General features: G+C 38.3%; 1 protein-coding gene across 2 annotated transcripts in view; it reads left to right on the top strand.

Moving 5' to 3' along the window:
* adka (adenosine kinase a) overlaps window positions 1–15,677 on the top strand; it is a 159,951-nt gene that overhangs the window by 39,861 nt on the left and 104,413 nt on the right. For both annotated transcript variants that reach the window (XM_082154190.1, XM_082154191.1), the window contains exon 4: window positions 1,154–1,232. In XM_082154190.1, the coding sequence (XP_082010316.1) occupies window positions 1,154–1,232 (79 nt within the window). The remainder of the gene's footprint in view (window positions 1–1,153; window positions 1,233–15,677) is intronic.

Here is a 15,677-nt window from a genome sequence, read left to right as displayed (position 1 = left end):
TCAGCATAACAATGAAACCCCAGACCGTACTTTCTAATAATGTCACCAAGCGGCAACATATAGATGCAGAACAAAGTAGGTCCTAGTACTGACCCCTGCGGGACTACCTACTGAACTAATGTTGCCTCAGATTTGTTTTTCCCCAGACAAACATACTGAAAACGATCAGATAGGTATGATTCAAACTATTCGAACACAACACCAGAGATGCCTAACAAAACACGCAACCTGTCAATGAGGATATGACATATAGTGTCAAAAGCAGCGCTAATGTCTAGCAGGACTAAAATGCTGCAAGCAACCGTATCAGCAGAAACAAGAAGGATATGTTGGCAGATATCAGTCTCAGACATCAGTGTTGTATGGAGAGGAGCTTGGTGTGTGTGGTTTTCATGTTCGTGTTTGTACTGCAGAGGCCACGGGAGGTCATATCCTTCAGTGATTCAGACTATTTGCATGCTGTTAAAATCTGTTGTGCACACAGGTTTGGGGAGGATGCTTTTCCTTGTAATAATGTCCAGACAGGGGGTAGGTTGCTTGTTGCCTTTGTTTGTGTCTTTTGTTTGTGTGTGTGTGCGCGCATGTCTCTACACGCTGAGAGATGCGTGCAGAAGTACAGTACTTCAGAAGTACAGCACTTTCTCAGAAGGCTTACTGCCCTGCGGCACAAGGCTTCAAGTCCCCCATTTCCTGTTTACAGTGTCTGAGGTTTCCTGTTCTCGATGCATCTCCACTGGGTGATCTTGCGATTGTGCTCTGGACAAGGCCTGTGTTAAAAATAAAACACCCTTGTTTCATCAAAAATCTGCTCATTTATGTCTATTTTGTTTAAATTGTAATTTATTCCAATGATGTTGAAAACAGTTGTGCTGCTGCTGTTTCAGTGGAAACCATGATATTTTTATTCATAATTCTTTGAATGAAAGTTAAAAACAGCATTTATTTGAAATAGAAATCTGTCACACTATAAATGTTTTTACTGACCTCAAAATTGTAGTATTGTAGTGTATCTTGAATGAAGTCTATTTTTTTCTTAAAACAGTGAACATCCCAAAATATAACGTGTACTATATGTATGTATATTCTATGTGTACGTGCATAAAGATTTTTTTCTTGTCTTATGGAAGCTTTTTTCCTCTCTTTTGTACTTTAGGTTTGAAGAGATAGTCAAGAAATTCAAGGTTGAATATCACGCTGGAGGTGCCTCTCAGAACTCTGTAAAAGTCGCACAGGTTGGTGCTCAAAGCTACTGCCAGTATTTAATGCATGCAATGCTAGCAACAACATGGTCATGAATACCCATGAAATGCATGAACAGATCAAATGTATAGCTTCAATGCAATGTTGCTGCTTTGGAGAAAAAAAACATCTGCCAAATGCATCATGCACTGCTCCCACAGGTGGACAGGAACAAATGGGTGTACCTAAAATTGAATATTTTTTGGCTGTAAATAATGCATAAGATCACAACAAACACAAAACATCTTTTTAGCTATCTGCAATCTACTTCCTCTGTAGATTTGGATGTTTACATTTCTGTTACTTTTTTCAAAAATTGTTTTGGAGTGTTATATTTAAATTCAGTGTTTATTTATTCATTATTGTTTATTTATTCATTATTATTTATTAAATACAATTTGTGTTAATTCATTTTTTTATTTTTTTTATTTTTTATTTAATCAAAAACCACTTTATGTTAGCTACATGTCTTCACACAGTGACAGTTAGTTCAACTAAGTAAACAGAAGATATTTTTTATGAAACCTGAGATATTTCTGTCTCTCCATTTAAAGTCCATTCCTCTAAAACTTAAAGATCCAAAAAATGTCATGAAGTCATTGTTAAAAGAACAATCGAATGGTCTAATCCAAATCCAAGTCTTCTGAAGAGACGCAATGGTTTTATATGATGAGAACAGATTTACAATGACATGCATACTGTAGTAGCCTTAACATAGACGTTCAAATGCTTGCATGACGTGCGAAAACAACATGAGAGTGAGTAAATGAAGAATAAATTTTTTTGGATGAACTAACCGTTCATCAAAAAAGCTTGCCTTTAAAGTGCGAGTACTGCATGTGACAAAAATATTAACTTCACAGAGTTTCAGTGACATTTACTATATAAAACTACTATATATAATGTTGAATATAATGTATAATAATGCAATAGGGTAATATTTGTGGGTCCTGATAATTATAAAATAAGAATATTATTATTTTAATAATAAAGTAATAATACATTTTGGCTTAAAATATTGCGATCGTATCGTGAGATCGGTAACGTGATTTGTATTGACTCATGAGTCATGACCTGAGTGTATCGTTACACCCCTAGAAACATGTTTGATATGGTAAATTTAGTCACTTTTGGTGGAGTTTTACCTTGCTCTGGTTAATTTCTGGCCTGTATGCCCATGCACAAGTAAGATACCATAAAACCATCTTATTTTTGGGAGAATAATGTCTAATGGTAAGATTTGTGCACAATAATTATTTCACAGCTTAACTTTTAAAAACTTGCTGCATGCAGTGTGTTTATCTTTTTTTTTTTTTCATTTTCACTCTAGTTTTGCAGGTTTATATTTGTTACATCAGGCACAGCAAGATTTAATGTTGGATGCATCTCCCTGATTTATAGCCCAGCAGAGAAACAGATATCTTAAGATCTTTTCAGCCCTTCACTTTTGCTGGCCTAGTTTGCAGCCATTCTTGGGTTAGAGCGTTTCCAGAAAGTCTAAATATTGCTTTTCCTTTTTTCAAGCTCGTTCCTAGTATTCCCAAGAAATGATGCTTCAAGTCTGAGTGGGATATTTTATTTGTGTGATATTGTTTAAGGGTAACAACAGAAATAATCTGAAGTCCCCGATGGTCCAGTTGGGTGCTGTCACAGCAGAGAATGAGATCTGCTCAAATTGCCTTGTTGCCCTCAGGGCCCAACTAGACTGAGTTTGATTCCTCCAGCACATGTCCAGTACCGCTGTATACTTTTGCAGGTGTCTGCAGACATCAACACTTTTAAGACCTCAGATACAGGAGTTATTTAGATATATATCATCTAAATACACATATGGAATTTTCTGATGATCTCCAGATGATGCACAGCATCCAAATCCACAGATGCATTAGGCAGCAGAGGCTTTCACACGCAGTGCATCTATCACCATGAAATACAGACCTCGGTGTGTGATGAGGTAAGACCGTGGATAATCATTTGGGAATCTGCCAGTGCAAGCAAATGTGATTTCATTACTTTAGTGTCTGACTCCTTGTGTTGTTGGGCACATTTGTTATGACCCGAATGCAGCCCGAAAGGACTTACAGAAATGATTCTTCATATAAGTCTTTCTTTTTCTGCTGTGTTCCAACATTTATTTTGCTTAACAGGATTTGCTGTAAACGTCCTTGTGAGGATGTCTGCACTATCTTCCAGCTCTTCACCTGCAGTTGCAGATAACAGAGTCAGGGCGGTTAAAGTTGTGCCCATTTTAAGCAACGGTAGTTACGGAGGCTCCCAGTGATATGTGGGTTGTTAAGCAGCAGTTTGATCAGACAGCTCTTCAAAGCTGGCTCGCTTAAGAAGGGAAGCTTGATGCGGAACCAGGCCTCTGAGATTAACACATGGCAGCACCTGGAACGCCAGGAGCAATGCAACCTGTGTCGATGTCGTTGAAAACGAGAGCTTTCAAATGCAATGACATGGGCTGCCTTGTGTGCGTACATCAAAGCACCCATGTGCAGATGAGGTGCTCCAATCGGAGGCCGTTCTCGGCCTCAGGCACTGCTTGGCAGACGTGGGAGGGAGCATGTTCCGCTCCCAATACCTGACCAAGATAGGTAGACCATTTACACAGGAACAACCAATCATTGGAGAGGCAGAGCTATCTTGCTCCCTCTGCATCACCTTTTCTCTCTTCTCCCCTGCTTTTCCTGAGACCATGAAATCAAACAGATCACCATTTTTTTGCCTACTTATCTTTTCTCCTTTCTCATCCTTTCAGTTGTACAAAACATACACAGCAAAAACACATTCCCCAAAGCATCTCTCTTAAATGCGCAGTCACTCATTGTTCACCTATAAATGAAAAGTCTCTCATCATCATTTACTTGCCTTCATGTATGACTTCTGTGAAAACGAAAGTTGGAACACTGCCACTGTCAAGCTTCAAAATGACAAAGACTTGTGCATTATATTCATTGAAAATCAAAACTGGCCTAGATCTCCTTCACAACAGTTGATGAGACAATTAGAGGCTTCTGATTTATTTATTTTTTTGACAATTACAAATTATTTAGATCTTTTCAGTAAATTGGTTGATTCAGCTCTCAAAACCAAAACCAGAATGATCCAGTTTAAAGGGATAGTTCACCCAAATTTTTTTTATTTTGTCATTACTTACTCACCTTCAAGTTGTTCCAAACCCGTATGAATAAAGAATATATAAAGAATATATTTTAAAGAATGCTGTTAACCAGACAGTTGACGGGACCCATTGACTTCCATAGTAGGAAAATAAATACTATTGATGTCAATGGGTACCGTCAACTGTCTGGTTACCAACATTCCTTAAATATATTTTCTTTTGTGTTCAACAGAAGAATGAAACTCATACAGGTTTGGAACAACGTGAGGGTGAGTAAATGGACACAATTTTCATTTTTGGGTGAAATATCCCTTTAAGTCAATGATCACAATGGTTAATACTGATGATGAATCAGCTAGTTATCAGTGATTTACAACAACTACCTTTCAACTGTTTGTCACACAAAGCTATCAAATGGCTTTGGAAAATATAGGAATGAAACTTGAAATTATATTTGTATGATGTTTTTACGTCCTATTTGAAACCTTATTGCAACTGCATGGGAAAGAGCAACAAGCACATTCTTCACAATTTCTCATTTTGTTTTGCACAGAAGAAAGTAATGTGTTTGGAACATCATACAGGGGAATACATTATGACAGAATATTTATTTTGTGTGAACTATCCCTTTAAGGCATTTCATTCTGTTACCACATACATTCCTCATCCTTCTATAAAGCCTAGGACGTCAATATAAATCTATTAATGGTTCAGCTCTAAGCCTCCCCGGATGGTTCTTTTGATGTGTCTGAATTGGTAAATTTGTGCAGGAGACATATAGTCTTAGTCTGACAGGCACCATTCTGCCCCACAGGATTTTCACAGATGAAGACTCTCACCTGCAGAAAGTAACGATCTTCCATTCTCTTTATATAGCACTGCAAAGAGAACGAACCAGCACTGCTCTACAGCCCCAGACATCAAAGCCGGGACAGAGAATCACACTCTGCTCCACTGTATATACAATGTTCCCCAAGCATTCTTTTGCACTGTGATCCAAGACTCGGCTCCATTACATGTGCACCCCTGGTGTGGCCCCTTGAGCAACGGAGAGTTTGAGAGGGGAAGAGGCTGACACTTACCAACAGAGAGAGCAGTTGTTAGGTGCTGCCTCCATTGGGAGGTTAAATTACTCCTCTAGAGCTCGGTAGGCCTACAGCTTTGAACAGTTGCCACTTTTAAGCACATGCATATTGTTGCAGGAAGATATTGAGAATCTTAATGAGGCTGATTGTCTGAAACTTGATGTTTTTCAGAGCAAATTCTAACATCTTAAGAGTAATTTTGTTGTTGTTTAAGCCAAAACATTTACATCTTTCCAAATCTAAATGACTTCCTTTATCCTGTGGAACACAAGAACATTCTATATATACATCTCCATACAATGGAAGACAATGGTCACTAAAACTGTGGTTACTAACATTCTTCAAAATGTCTCCTGTTGTGTTCCATGGAAGAAAGTCATACAGGTTTGGAATTACGTGAGTAAGTAAATGATGACAGAATATTCATTTTTGGGTGAACAAAAGCAAAGGGATATCTTTGCTTCTGCAACCTTTTTTTCCTCAACTTGTGTTCTTTTTTCCATTTGTCGCTGGCCCATGATGCCTTCACAGACTCTTTTTTTCAAAGTGGTGAGGGGGCCCAACCTTGGACTCAAACTGGACTCTTTTATTGGAAACACATGTGCACTCTGTAGTTGGAACTCCTCTGTGAAGAAAATCACTTAGCTCTTTTCAGCACACAAAGGCCTTTCCCAGTTCATATTTTTTGCATGGAAACTTAAATTGGGGAAAAGCTGGTGCCTAGAACCAGACATCAGACTAGAAGACGAAACGTTCCATGACCTCATGTTTGACTTGACTTACTACTTTGCTTTCCTTTGAAAAAAGTCTCTCGTGTCCATCTGACCTTTCTCGATAAAGAGTTAATATATTTTTTGTCTTTCATGGAAGAGCTAGTCTCAGTGGAAAGGGGAGGAAAATGGCAAATGTTACACGTGTATCAAACTTGGCAGGGGGAAACATTTGGACGAAAGGAAATTTCAGTTAAAAAGAAAGGAAAGTTTGAAGCTCTGAAGGCTCATGAGATTAACAAGACACATACCAGGGAACACTAAACTCTCCATGGTGAATGGGCGCAACATCTGTGTCCGATATTCGAAATGGAGAGAATGGAAGTAGAAGGACGTCTCAATACCTCACTGTATGCGATTGAGGATTTAGATATGTGTGAGTGTGAAATCCTCTTTTTCTGTTCTGGATCTCTGCAGAGGGAATGTTTAATATACTTTGTGGACAGAGAGGTTGTCTGATTAATGATTGCTAAATACCTGTAGGTTTTGAAGATGATGTGCAGTGAGAAGCCAAAAACAGTCCCATCATTAAGCTTGCTCCTCTATTTCTCAACCGAAGTTTAATTGAATGTTAACATCCAAAAGTGCCAACTTCTCGGACAACTGCGCTGCCAAGAACAGTTTATTTCCTTCCTGAGTTGATGAAGGGTCACAGCCAATTAGGCGCCCTGAAAAAGAAAAGACTAACAGACTCACCTTTGCATTCCTGGGGCTCGTTCTTCGTACGTTGCTTATTACATCCGAGATCAAATGACACATCCAAGATAATATCATCGTGCTAATCATGATCTGGCTAACTCGGTTCTTCGAACACACTTGCCGGATAGGATTAGTATCGCTGGATTGAGTTATCTGAGATAATTGCGCGTTCATGCGCTGGGTTAAAAGGGGACATGTATCGATAGTAGAAACATTGATCAGCAACGCTGCTATTGGCTGTTCAGCATGGCCAAAGAGCGCGCACAGTTTTTCTCCGCAGCAGAGCAAGAACTAATAGTCGAAGTTTATTCGGAATTTTAATGTTTTAATGCAAAACGCCAGGGAACACCTCAAAGTCTGCAAAAGCCAGGAGAGAGGGCTGGCAAAAAGTAGCAGACAATTTAAATCCGTTAGAAGTGGCCATGTTAGATGTTTTTTTATCACTTATTAGCCTATATTTTTGTATTTGAATAATTGCATAATTACTTTGTTCATTGTAATGTCAGAGTCACCACACTAGAACATGGGAACAAACAAAAGTGAAGTACAAAAATATTCTACATAATGGTAATTTTTTTGTTATATTATAGTCTCTTTTATAAAAGACACTGTTAAATAAATGGTTGGCTGTTTATAAAAGCAACCAAGAAAAAGGCTGAGCAAAAAAAAAAAAAAGAAGAAAAGATCTTAGTAGCCTACACTGTAAAATAATTTTTGCTGCATTAAATTAAGGCTGTATAGTCATTTCAACTGTTAAATCTTGAGTAATGATGAATTGCTTTGACAAAACTAATAAACTTATATTAATGTAAAAATATTTTTCCAGAGTGTAGTTCATATAATGACATTGTGTTTTCCTCTTTTGTGCACTTTTACATAATACACCAACACTTGTATCTGTTCCCAAGAAAGTGGTGGCTGAAATATGTGCAGTAAGTGGACATTTTTTTTTATAACTTTCCAAAGGAAAGAAAGTATAAGACTTTGTAATGTCCATTTGTTTCCATTTCACTGGACAGTGAATAAACCCTCTCAGATAACTGTCATATGGAGGAACTAGCCTACCTGCAAGTACATAAATAACTTTACTTAATTTATACTTGTATGCTTTATGGCAGCAATATAAGTTGCAGGATTCCACATATACAGAAAGGCCTACAGAAGAGTCAGCACAGACAGAGGAGACTAGGCCTACAGGTGGGCAGTGTATAGCCAACTTTTCCTTTCTATTTGTTGCATGAGGCATGTGTCTAATATCTCTTGTTGCAGGCACTTGAACACTGGCTTTTCTTTACAAAGAACAATTGAAATAAAACTCAAGGAACTAAGTATATTGGTCTTTTATTAAACTTTTCATTATATTATAATGAAAAGTTTTTTTTGTTGTTTTTTTTTGGGCAATGTTGTGTAATATGGCACATGCAGCAATGTCACAGGCCCTGTCAGGTGTGCAAACCTCAGACTTATCAGACACTGAAATCTTCCCTTTAGTTAGCCAAAGTTCATTTCATTGCGTGCCCTTGTCCTGGCTACTGCATTGTAACTGGTTTGGGTCAGGGAATGGGGTCATAAAACACCTGTCTGCAGGCAGGAACATGTCATAATCACCTATGAAGAAATGCAGTTCTGTTAGGATCAGCATAAGTGTATGTAATACAGTGAGCTTGATATTTAATTGTGGAACTTTTCTTACCACTTTCAAATAATGTGCATAAATGTGAATCTCTGAAAATTCTTAAGTCATGCACAGATCCTGGCCATTTTGCTTTCACATTTGTGATATGGAAGATTTTAGTCAACTGACTTTTTTTATTTGATATAATATTATTAATCTGGAATATTAAGACTCCCAATAGTAACTGGGCTGCACATTTACATTGTGAACCCCCTTTCTGTTCACATAATCCCCTTCATTGAGGCCTTGATGGCAGTCTATGGAAACCTATAGTCTATGGTACCAATCACGTTAGTGAAGCCTGAGTGACATACTGTAATCGGCATGGTCATGATTGCATGATCTTCATAAAAAATGATAGCCAAAAAAAAAAAAAAAAAAAAAAAACTGCTTTAAAAAAACTGCTTTACAACATTGGGTCTTAAAAACCTAAAACTGTTTTTTAAACCTAAAAGCGCCAGGTAAACTCCCAATGACACGACAGACAGCACTTTCCATCAAGTTCTCTGCTCCAATAGTGTAAAGGAAAGAGCCACTCGCAAATAATCTTAGGGCAATGCAAACAGTTTGTGCTGTAGTTAAAGCCCGACTCCGACAAGTCGAAAATAATGTGCGTTTCCAACAAATTAATAATGTAAACGACAATCTCACGAGTCACGAGAAAAAAATTTCAATCTCAGAAAGTGCACTATCGCGCTGCGCTGGACTTCCCGTATCAGCTCCGCTTATGAAGCCGGGATCTAATCCTGTTTACATGAAATAAGCCTGCTCCCGAGCAGGTTCAAGTCAGAGCCATAGAGAGAGAGAGTTGCGACACTCTTTGATGTCGCCGCTATGGCTGTCACGTGGTTCATGTAAGCCCCAATAGTTCCAAAACGTACGCTGGCTGTCATGTTCTTCTATGGGACAGACAGCAGCGATTGCATTATTGAACGGTAAATATAAAATAAAACACACACCCAAGTACTTTTTCAGCTGTTATTGCATTATTGCATTTTGTTAATGTCAGTTTTGCATTTTGAGATAAGTTTTAAGCTATATTTTTGGAGGGAAAAGCTTAGTGTTCATGTTCGCATGGGTAGTAGCACTGGCTTTAGCGGCTCTAACTTAACTTTTCCATATCATTCATCTGATGATGGACGTCTCATGATATTTATTTTAGCACAACTGGGCTGTATTAGGCTATTGATTCCCGTTATTTTGCTTATAAATTTTGATTCAGCCATTAGCCTACCTTCGTGATCACGCAAAGAGGTCTGCCGTGGCGGTCCGTTCAGAATTCGCTTAGAAGCTAGCTCACTTCTTCTGATGAAAGTGGCCACCCCCAGGACCACAACGTGAAACATGATCATGTTAAGACTAAGAATATTATTTTAAGATTAAGGCCATACACATTATCAAAACTATAACAGATTAAAAACGAATTTAAGCATGGCTGATACAAATAAAATATTTTTTATTAAACAATGACAGACAACAAAAATGTGTGCTTGTGTGTGTGAACAAGAAAAACAAAAACCAGGGGCAGGTGATCCATGAAACAGACAGGACTGGTGATGGCCATAACAATCCTAAAGGTCCAGCATTGTTCTCACAAGCCGCTTCACTCAAGACAATAATAACATAATGAAAAGTTAGTATATCCCCAAAAATTTCATTAAATAAAAGTTGCTATAAAGGTGGTAGCGATTCATTACCGAACTCTTAGCTGACGAAGTCGCGCTAGCTAACTAATGTTAGCTAGCAGGCAGTGCTTGAAAATTGGTTGAAACAACCAACATAAAATATAAATAATTACGCTGTGCATGTACAAATGAAGACCAGTATAAGCATCGCAAAGGGCATCTGATACAATATAGACAGTTGACAATTCAAAAGAGGTCGATATTTCGGCAACTTAACTCTGGAACAACTCGACGCGCAGCAATGTAAGTGAATGGTGTCCAACGCCCAAATGACAGTGTTTGGAACTATTCCGATCTCCATATCCCGGAAGTAGGCGGTTAAAAGCGCCGCCATTATTTACAACGGAGGTCTATGGGAGTGTCGCAACTCTCTCTCTCTATGGCTCTGGTTCAAGTTTGCGCACCTGTTGCTATGACAGCAAGTCCAGGATGAGCGTCGAAGAACCAAACAATCCAAGATCATGCCAAATCGTCAACAATCAAATCCAGCTAACTGAGTTAGCGACGTACGAAGAACGAGCCCCTGGAGAGCAGCAGACTGGCATCCATTTCCGTATTGTGCAGGAAGCGATGCGTTTCTCGTAAGGTCAGAGCAGTTAGAGGTTACACCCAAATGCTGACGGTGAGCTTTAGCAGGATTCTTGTTAAATCACACCTTTCCTTCCACCCAAATGTTGTTTACTGCAAATGTGAAGGGGTGGAAACTGTAGACTGCACCGTTGTTGACTGCCCTGTCTGTGGCTGAAGCACATGTGCTGTGTCTTAGCTAATATTTCATCATTTGTGCCTCATAGGGAGTTGGAGAGCAGAGTAGATCATAACAGCTCTAATCTTTGGTTTGATCAGTCCACTGGCCTCCCAGCAGGGGCTCCCAATTCTCTTCAGGCGCTCTCGTTTATCAGAGTGCTCTTGTCTTATCTCAAGACCTCATAATCTAAAAGGGTAGGTGATACACTGTTTCCCACACTGTTCTCTATCATGGGCTTTATTTATGTGACCTATAAATCCATTCAGCATGGTTTCACTTAAGAAAAAAAAGATACACCTTGTCTTACGCTCACGACAAGTAATACACACGCATGCGAAATAGCCAAGGGTCATAAAGGTCAGCTAGTCAATTAAGTGACAGGCTAGGTTATCTAGTTTTTCTTTTTTCTTTTATTTGTGTGTATGTATAACAGTCCCATTTGTTCAGAAACTCGTTATTACATTTCTGTTCATCAAATAGCTGTAAAACCAGTTCAATGTAAAAATATTATTATTAATATTTGTCAATAATAGATTAGTAAATAAATATAGCACTTGAGCACCAAATCATCATATTAGAATAATTTCTGAAGGATCATGTAACACAGTCGGCTGGAGTAATGATGCTGAAAATTCAGCTTTGCTGTCACAGGAATAAAGAACATTTTGATATGCATTAATAGAAAAGTTATTTAAAATTGTAATATTTCAAAATATTACTGTTTTACTGTATTTTTAATCAAGTACATGTGTGACCATAAAAGAACATTCTTTCAAAAACATGTAAAAAAAATCCAAAATAGATACTGTGTGTGTGTATATATTAGTCACAATTTGAAGTGGATCAAAAAAGTTCATCAAAGTTGTCCTAAGACAAGAATGGGTATTGTTCAAAATTCATGTATAACTTTGAAAGGTTTTGATCCACTTCAAATGTTTGTTTGTGTGTGCGTTCGTGTGTGTGTATATGTGTGTGTGCATACATGCGTACGCACGTGCATGCATACATACATACATACATACATGCATACATACATACATACATACATACATACATGCACACATACATGCACACATACATGCACACATACATGCACACATACATGCACACATACATACATACACACATACATACGCACACACACACACACACATACACACACGCACACATACACACATGCACACATACATACACACATGCACACATACATACATGCACACATACATACATGCACACATACATACATGCACACATACATACATACATACATACATACATACATACATACATACATACATACACACACACACATGCACACATACATACATGCACACATACATGCACACATACATGCATACATACATACACACACACACACACACACACACACACACACACACACACACACACACACACACACACACATACACACACGCACACATACATACATGCATACATACATACATACATACATACATACATACATACATACACACACACATGCACACATACATACACACACACACATGCACACATACATACATGCACACATACATGCACACATACATGCATACATACATACATACATACACACACACACACACACACACACACACACACACACACACATACACACACATACACACACGCACACATACATACACGCACGCATACATACATACACGCACACATACATACACACATACATACATACATACATACATGCATACATACATACACACACACACACACACACACACACACACACACACAGACAGACAGACACACACACGTGTGTGGCCCTGTTAAAAACCCTTTTGGAAGAGACATTTGACTGTTCCATTTTGCTACTTTTTTACATTTTCTGACATGAGCAACTGTCTGTCATGTCAAATAAAAAAAGTTAAACTTTTAAAAGAACTAACTGCGTTCTTTCCTATCCTATTTCGCTTAGTCTCCGTTCTGAATCTAATCATTCGGCTAGTTGTTCAAGCAACCTACTTGCTAGGTGATTTAGAAAATGTTGTTTTGTACATCCCAGATTAGATACAACACAAAGATGTAAACTGATGCACTTAACAGTTAATTTCCCAAATAAACAACCAAAATAAATCAGCTTTTGCTTCAGTGATTACATTTTTGCGTGCCAATGGTGGCGCGTGTGCCCAAGGTTACCGACCTCTGATTTAGTGGTTCAGGATGACACTTGTCATGACCTTGGAATTAGACCCTGGATAGCATTGTGACAGGGTGCCATTTACTGCCACTGGTTCCGCATTCTCTGCACTGTGTAATCGTATGACATTTGTTACATGATATAGCAAGGTGTTGTTACAAAGGCAGCAGAGATGAGTCAAGCCTGGGGACATTGTGGAAAGGTCAAAGTGAGTGGCACATGCATAGATGCCACGTGTATTTATAGATGCAGGCGTTCAGATGTGACAAATGGTGATGAACACAGAACTCTTAGATCCTTCCAGCACTTAGTGTTACGTGACATAGTGAAGGTGACGCTTCCCCCGCATTATGAATAATGATTAACTGCAGGCAACCGCCAAGAAGGGCTTGGTGGGGAGAGATATAAATAGACTCTGTCTTTTGTTCATTCGCTTGCTATCACACTAAAGTAGGGGCTCAGACTGTAGGAGGAAGCAATGAGGCATGTGGGATATGGCAGAAAAAATACCTTTTCTCACTGTTACTAACAAAGCCATACTGTGCGTGAGCATTTGCATGTACACACACACCCACAGAAGCGCGTTCAGAATACGGTTGACCTTTCGTAAGCACATGGCCTTGGAATTAATGAAAAACATACGTTTAGTTTGTGTGTGAGAAATGGCATTGAGCAGCTGCCTTGGTAATGTTTTGCAGAGCGATGGATATTGTTAATCAATGTTTATAATCTAAAGTTATATGAAGATCTCACTTAGCATTAATGGGCTATAAATGATGCAGCTGAGGCGTGTGGTTTATGGTTTACTGCAGCGTCCTGCCATGTTGGCAAAAAAGACTAAATGAAGCATGAAAATGTTGGAGTTATGCGATAGACCACATTTTTCCAGTAATGCTCATGAACTTCAAAACCTTTTTTCCCCCTTTTTAAAAAAAATACAAAATTTGCATTATACTGGAAATCATTTAGCTTCGTATCCTTTAAAAATCAAATAATTGTTTATCATTCCCCCAAAAAATATTTTTATTTTTATTGTGTTGATTTAAAATCTGATGCATGGGTTTTGAAATATGTAATTTGGTATTTTACGCTTGTTTAGTTCTACTTGTCGCATTCTTGACAGAGGTAGTGACGTGTTTTGTGAGCGACTCGTTCAATCTGAATATTTTCGATGAATCGCTTTACATTGGTCTGAATGATTCATTCATGAGTTAAACCGATCCATCTCAACGATCTTGTTGCAACACTTAGCAGCTACCTGGAGAAAAGCAGGGAATAACTTAAATTTAGGTTTTTACCTCACATAAATCTGTCATTGGAACTTGTATGATTTGGAATATAATGTAAGATATAATGTACATTGGTGGTGGTTGAGGAGACCCAGAAAAGTGCTATATAAATATAACAAATTATTTATTATTTATAATCATAAGAGACGTGTTTTTTGTGTGTGTGTGTGTAAATCGCTAGCTGCTTCCATTGTGAGTAAAAAATAATAGCTTTTAAATACGGCCTGTTTTCTGGATTTGTTCCATGTTTCATAATACAGGTTTGGAACAAAATGAAGGTGAGTAACCAATGACAGAAATTAAATTTTTGGATGAACTGTCCCATTAAAAAAAAAACTCTGGTGTACACATACCACTGGTTAGGAACTGCACTGATAGACTACCGTAAATAAAAATAATAGGTTGTTTAAGTTGACGTGCCTGGAGCTTAAAAAAGACCTTTGTAGTGTTTAAATGACAGATTTATTAACAAAATCCAATAGGCTTTGATTTAAAACCAGATCCTGTTTTTCTTCAACATGAGCTTCTTAGGAATCAGTCAGTGGATTTAGTCAATGGCTTTACTGGTGGCTTGGTTGTAATTCTCACCGCTCCCTGAATTAAATTGACTGCAGCTTTCTCAGGTCTTAATTAAAGCACTCATTCATTCAGTACTAAAACCGTGCGGTTTCTTGTGTGGTTACACAATCAGCTCCATATCATGTGCCTACATATAAAATCAATGTCTTGACTAAACCACCGATAATATGCGGGATACAGTTCACAAGCTGTGGGCTGTATGGATTTCCATATTGCTTAATTTGCTCTTACAGAGTGTCATAAGCTGGCGGGGGTTTAACAGTGTGGATAGTGCCTCGTAAGTAAGCTTGTTGATTAATGTTATATACTCCAGGGAGACATCAGAAATTCATTTGAGGCACGAAACTCTGAACAATTTAGATCGAATGAGACATATGGACATAAACTGTGTGTTTAGGGGTCTGAGGGTGAAATCCAAAACTTCTCATTCTCAAACAAATGCACTCGACATCCGTGCACTTTGTGCCCGCTTTTATTTTTGGCTGATTTAGTCATTTGCTAGCTAAATTGTTACAGATTTCTTTGAGGACAAAGCTTACAGAGAAAACAGCCTGGTCCTGACTGTCATTTAGCACCGGCCTATCCTGGAAGATGAGGAGCTTTGTAGC

This window comes from Leuciscus leuciscus, assembly GCF_965113295.1.
Source record: "Leuciscus leuciscus genome assembly, chromosome: 22".
Lineage (NCBI taxonomy): Eukaryota > Metazoa > Chordata > Actinopteri > Cypriniformes > Leuciscidae > Leuciscus > Leuciscus leuciscus.
The sequence above is the reverse complement of the archived record's forward strand: the minus strand, read 5'-3'. Positions and strand labels throughout refer to the sequence as shown.